The sequence below is a fragment of the Lygodium microphyllum genome, chromosome 10 (assembly GCF_053477565.2).
Source record: "Lygodium microphyllum isolate KBCC chromosome 10, Lygodium_microphyllum_v1.1.10, whole genome shotgun sequence".
Classification (NCBI taxonomy): Eukaryota; Viridiplantae; Streptophyta; class Polypodiopsida; order Schizaeales; family Lygodiaceae; genus Lygodium; species Lygodium microphyllum.
This window is the reverse complement of record NC_141144.1, coordinates 100621551-100627601: the sequence shown is the minus strand read 5'-3', so window position 1 is coordinate 100627601 and position 6051 is coordinate 100621551. Positions and strand designations below refer to the sequence as shown.

General features: G+C 38.9%; 1 protein-coding gene across 5 annotated transcripts; it reads right to left on the bottom strand.

The window, feature by feature from the left end:
- Positions 1–1695: 1695 nt before the first annotated feature.
- On the bottom strand, positions 1696–5175 carry LOC148030351 (protein RER1A-like). 5 transcript variants are annotated; one of them, XR_015692179.1, is made up of 5 exons: positions 4552–5175; positions 3324–3504; positions 3206–3238; positions 2244–2920; positions 1696–2170 (listed from the first exon to the last, which is right to left on the bottom strand). XR_015692179.1 is itself a non-coding variant. In XM_087686664.1 (4 exons), the coding sequence occupies exons 1-3, from the start codon at positions 4896–4898 to the stop codon at positions 3185–3187; spliced, it is 582 nt and encodes a 193-aa protein (XP_087542790.1). In that variant the 5' UTR covers positions 4899–5175; the 3' UTR covers positions 1696–2920; positions 3158–3184. The 5 variants fall into 5 exon arrangements, 3 of the variants coding, with proteins under 3 accessions (XP_087542790.1, XP_087542791.1, XP_087542788.1); XR_015692180.1 differs by having other exon boundaries at positions 1696–2159; XM_087686664.1 differs by having other exon boundaries at positions 1696–2920; positions 3158–3238.
- Between the last annotated feature and the right edge of the window lie 876 nt (positions 5176–6051).

Below are 6051 nucleotides of genomic sequence, written 5' to 3'. Positions count from 1 at the left end.
TCCCTCCCTACCTCTTGTCGCTATTTTCTTCTTTCTTATTTATTTCTCATCCTTTCTTTGCGATGGAGTGTACAGATTCAATAGGTAGCAATACTTCAAGATGAGCACTTTTGCCTTATACACGAGGACATTGGACCACCACGGCATTGCTTGTAATGGCCAAATTACAACAATTGAACTAGAGGCAATACTGAGTTTTCTTAATTACTTACAAGAATTCCTTGTTTTTTGTTTGCCGTAGGCTACACATAGTGAGAGCATAGAGAGCTCTACACTAAATACAAGTAATCTATGTAAAAGGTAAATCAATTGTTCAATAGAAGAATGCATGGACCAATATGTATGTCTTAAATAGCATCATTGAGGTCTTAACATATTCCTTGAGAAACAACATCATGATTACCACCAAAATGAGAGGTAGCCCACAAAATTGAGTCATGATTCCACTTCATAGGCTTTCAACTAGCCCAAAGTAAAGAAGATAAGGTATCCAAGCAACTAGCCAAATATGGAGATGGAACACATTATATCAAGTAGCTTTGTTTAGGGTACATGTGTCCTTCTAATGAAGAAGAGGATAAAGGCACTTTGCAAATGTACAATAGAGAACAAACAAGGTAGCAATCAACAAGCACATTACATGATCTCATTGACAAGTTGGAAGGAGATAAGTACTTGTATTGTAACAAGCTGGACTTGCATACTTTAATATCATCACATTGGTAGCACAATCTCTCTTGGGAAAAAAATCATTACAACATTATGATTTCCTGACATTGTATTTGATGTACCTAATATACTAGTTACTTTCCAATAGACAATAGATGGTCTATTTCAAGATATACCAAAATAAACAACAATACTTTTAGATGATGCCTTAGTTAATATTAAAGCTCTTAACCAAGTGTTAGAATCATGTCAAATAAGTTCTAAGAAGGCTAAAGGTAGACAAATTGTGTTGAAAATTCTCCACAACAATTCCACAATTCAATCTTATAAAAGAATTTGGAAAGTTATAAGATTCTAACTGAGGATTTAACTATGGACTCGACTGAGGATAAGAGCCAATGCAATCCCTAAGCAGGGTCAAAGAGCTGCTCTACCAATTCTACATAAGTTAGACATGGCTCACTCTTTGGACCATTCTTGTAAGTTTGATCATTACTCTCCTCATGCCATCATCAAGCTAAGCTCAATCAGCTAATCTAAATACTGTTGTTGCCCGGCTATACCTCTATTTTTCATGATCACTGGCGCAGACAGTTCACCCCTGCTAACGAGTATCCAAACATTTGGAAATCACATCCCCCTCAACTCTCAGGAATGTGCTTTTGTCGTATTCTATGGTATTAAGCTTTGCCATGTAAAAGATGACAGCACACGGCAACCAAGAGCACCCACAATAGTTATTGGGAAATTGCATGCACACTCCCACTGGTATGCTAGTAGCACGCACCTCTCACCCACACTCTTCAAACAGACATGCCATACAGAAGCAGCTCAAAATGCTCTCAAGCAAACCCTTGGTTAAATTTATGCTTGCCACAATTCTAATCACGGCAAACCAAAAATGGCAGCATGGGTCCATTGATGCTTTCTAACATTTATCTTGGTTGTGACCTTGTGCAACCAAAAATTACAAACTAGTTAGAATCATGCATCTACTTGCATATATGGAACACAATAGACAATATATCTAAAGGTCATACCAGTTTCAAAGTTCTGTTGATTCAATATTGTCCATTATCTTTCCTAGACAAGCCTTAGTGTAGAACCTTTCTTTCTACAAGGAAAGTAATTTCATTTAAATTCATGAAATTTAATACAGTGCACACAGAGGCTGCGCACAAATAGCAATGGATTTTATCCTTTGAAGTTAGAACTATTAAGCACTTAATCCAAACACGAACACAATTTAGACTGCCTGCACCCTATGACCCAGATAGCTTTTTAGACGAGCCCTAGATGTATACTCTCTCAGAAAGACTCATTTGAATGGTGCACAGTCCTGGCAAAAGCTGCATGTCACTCCACTATCAACGCCCACGTCCTCACTACTTGCATGTCATACCAGGCCAAGTTGCCGAACATGGCATCCAGATCTGTATATATTCCTCCCATTACCAATGCCTAAACCTTTGTGAGGGTGTGAGAGCCAACTGGACTATGTCTGCAACATATTACACAGCAATTACATCTGATTTACACTGTTATCACAGAAAAGTATTCATTCAGATGACCACCTGTGAGAAAAGCTTCGCATCTGGGGAAAAAACCCTGCAGTTTCAGGTCTCAACTTTAACATTAGCTGTCTTAATATTGCATATCTGAAAAACAAGATAAACTCTTGTTAATATGAGTTCCCCTGCCAAAAACATGTGGTCAAGAAGAGCTCTAAATACAAACTGGTTAGTCATTCTAGGATCTAGTGCTGATGCTCATACTGCACTTTTTATATCAATAATAGATGATGCATGAACACTCCTTTAAACAATGAAAAGATGAAAAAGAAAACGAGGAGCAGGTTTTCAGTAACGTAACATCATTAAAACATTATCAAGGGCAGAATAGATTGCAACAAGCATTGGAGCCGATGTGTATGTGCCTGTGCATTACAAATATGAATCTGAATTTCTTTTCCTTTTGGGGCTTTGACTCTAAAGTGAAGAAGCCGTTGCTTCATAATACCAAGATCCAGAGTCCTAAAAGACAGTCGAGGACCTTGACAAAGCCACAAAAAAATCTCACATTGCAGTCCTAACATTGTCAGTAACCTGTGTGACCTATTCATCCAAAATCACAATGTACAATTTACTGTGGCAGAAATAATGGGACATGAATCAGGTTAAGATGGTGTCTCAAGATCAGGAACCTCTTGAGCTTCAGAATCTTGCATTTCTTCCTGAACATCCATTACAACCTACACACATCAAAACGACTAAATCTTTTCAGGACTTCAAGCTTGATAACCTATACATATCAATAAGACTACATCTTTTCATAACTTCGAGCTTGATATTTTGTTGAAAGAAACTAAAATTTGAAAAATGTAGAAAGATCAGATCAGTTTGACTTTTGTACAAAACCCAACTAGTTCCAACTTCTAACAGGGCAAGACATGCTATCTTTTGACAATCAAAAGAGATATATCAATCACCCTTGTTCATCAACCTTGTAGATGCACTTAATCTCTAGAAGAGCTTGCCTTGTCAGATGAAGGCTTTCTTCCAGCATAGCGCTGCACCAAAGCAGAAGATACCATTTTTAAAAAATACAAATTGACTTTTCATAAAAATCAAAGGTTACTTGTAGCAGACCCATACCTGTTTGCCTACTGTGAAAGGAATGTATTTGTACTTGATCATGTGCCGGATTTGGCGCTTCATAGTGAGAACGAACAGCACTATCCAATACAGGAGTAAAATAGGCCAGAAAACAGGAACATCAAATATGGAGAAGAAGGTCATGACAAACGCCACACAAAATGCTTTTGTCAAGGCATACCTGTAACCAACATAGGAGGAGTTATGACAGCAAGAGCTCAAGACTCAGTTCCATAGAAACAACCACGAAGTCCTACATATTCAAACTTGGAAGGCATCTGATCCAGATGCCATGCACACAACCAGTAGCTTTTTTATTGTAGCAATCTGGAAGTGGCATGCAGCAGTTATGCAATAAAGTCCAGGAACTGGTGTACACATGGGACTGCATGAAAGGCTAAGCAATGCTGCCATAGTTGATGACTCCAAGAGTGGGCGTCAGTAAACCAATGATGAAAACTATGAGAAAAGCTATGCATTGAAAGATTCAACTCCTTAAGCCCCTGCAGATACATATTCATCCTTAAAAAAACAATTCTTGAAGCTATAACATGTATAATCAACTCAGTGTCACTGCCAAGCCATGCATAATGTATAACATGCCCATTTGGTTTCAAAACTGAACCAGAAGGCATTGTAACGTACTGCACACTATGCTTAACTGACAACATGACCCATTTGCTTGGTCAAACACGAGTTCTATATGTGCCGCAGTAAAAAAGTTTGATGCAACATGGAACCATGAAAGAACACTAATAATTTCATCCTCACAATATGTTTACTTGACAAAGTAATCCACATTAATCCGTGCATCTAAGGAGCTAGACGGTTTTTGTGTGATCTTTTTATTCAGAGTATGCTTTCTTGACAAAGTAATCTCCACGAATCCATACATCTGAGGAGCTACAGGCTGTTTCACGTGGTCTTTTTGCACAGATGTCCTAAAAATGGTGTGCACTAAATTATAAGCAAGTATTAGTTTGATATGGCAGTAAACTGTTTTACAAGAATCCCCCTTAACTGCAATCCACTAACGCACATCATTTCCTGAAAATGATGTGCGTCAACATTTAGCCAAGTATTTGTTTTACAATAACTGTTTTACAAGAATAATACGCCCTGAAATCTACTTTTCAGCAACTGTATGCAAAGCTCAAAATTGAAGGAGAATTGTAAGTGCAGGTATGGATCTGAGCGATGGAAAAATGCGGCATAAGAGGAAGCTTACCAGAACTTGAATTCCGGAAGACGGCGAATAAACGGCTTGAATTCATCGCTCCCCTTGGACGGCAGGGTCGGGCCTTCAGTCTCAGGGTCGACCTGAGGCGAAAGGAACCCTATGAGCAGGTTGAGCAGGTAGATCCCGAGCCCATACGTGACGATGTAAAAGCCCTGCAGGTAGTACACGCGCAGGCAGTAGATGGCAGCCGCGACGAGGGATCCCGTCCACCGGGCGACGGGGTGAGGCGTGGATTTATCGAGGTAGAACTGGAATTTCCGAGAGACCTCGCCTCGCCATTTCAGGAAAGGGCTCGATCCTCCCCCGACCACATCGTCCACGTACGCGGATTCCATGGATCGGGCAGCTTCGTCTGCGAGCGCTAGGGTTTGGGACAAGGCAAATATGGAAAGTCTGGCGCAGGCCTGGTTATGTCCCTGTGTTGTTTCTGTTTACTGGTCTTGACGTGCGCTTGGGGAGCTTGCGCGGAGAGGACGATGCGAGCAAACCGAGGTGAAAAATGGTGACGACGATGGATGGACTGCTGATTATGGAGATGATGATAAGGGGGGGGGAGAGAGGAAGTTTAATTCCTCTATTGACCAACAATGTTTAGAACCAATGGCCTTATTAGCCCTTACACTCCCATTTGGGCACGCCTTAGCTGCATCATGTCATTCGTGTTCACGGACATGAATTGCTTTTTAAAAAGAATTTAACAATCTTAAATTTCATAACATTTAATTAGGTTGACACGTGCAGCCAAGTTTAGTTGATGTTTCCTTAATTATGCATTGAGATGAGATGAGATTATATATTAAAGTAAAAGAAATATTTACATCATCATTTGATTGGCATAGCGCCCGATAACGTCAAGCTCGCCTATTTGGAGTTGCATACAAAAGGCTCGCCATATAAGGCTATTGGTTGTCACCAGTTGTTATTTAGAATTAATTCAGCTTCTGGTGAAAGAAAAGCAAAACAAAATGCATATCTTGAAAGATGGTGGAACGACACCTTTCCCTATAATCGTAAAACAAGGAAACGCAAGTCACATCTTCGACATGTTGCTTATATAGCATGTTTATGGGTTTTTAAATATTTTTGTTATGCGTTAAAAGTTAAATATTAATTAGAAAATTTAAGGAAATATGCAAAAGCTACTGCATTTCAAAATTTCTTGACCAAGTAACCCTTTGGTTTTGGTTTTATGTATGCATAAGATGCACAACACTTAAAGTTTTTGAAGCTAATCAAATTTGGTTAGAAACTTGTCATACAGCTTGAGATACCTTGTTGACAAAATGCACCTTGCAAAACATAAAACCAAAACCAAAGGGTTACTTGGTCAAATTTTGAAATGCAGTAGCTTTCATATTTCCTTAAATTTTCTAATTAATATTTAACTTTTAACGCATAACAAAAATATTTAAAAACCCATAAACATGCTATATAAGCAACATGTCGAAGATGTGACTTGCGTTTCCTTGTTTTACGATTATAGGGAAA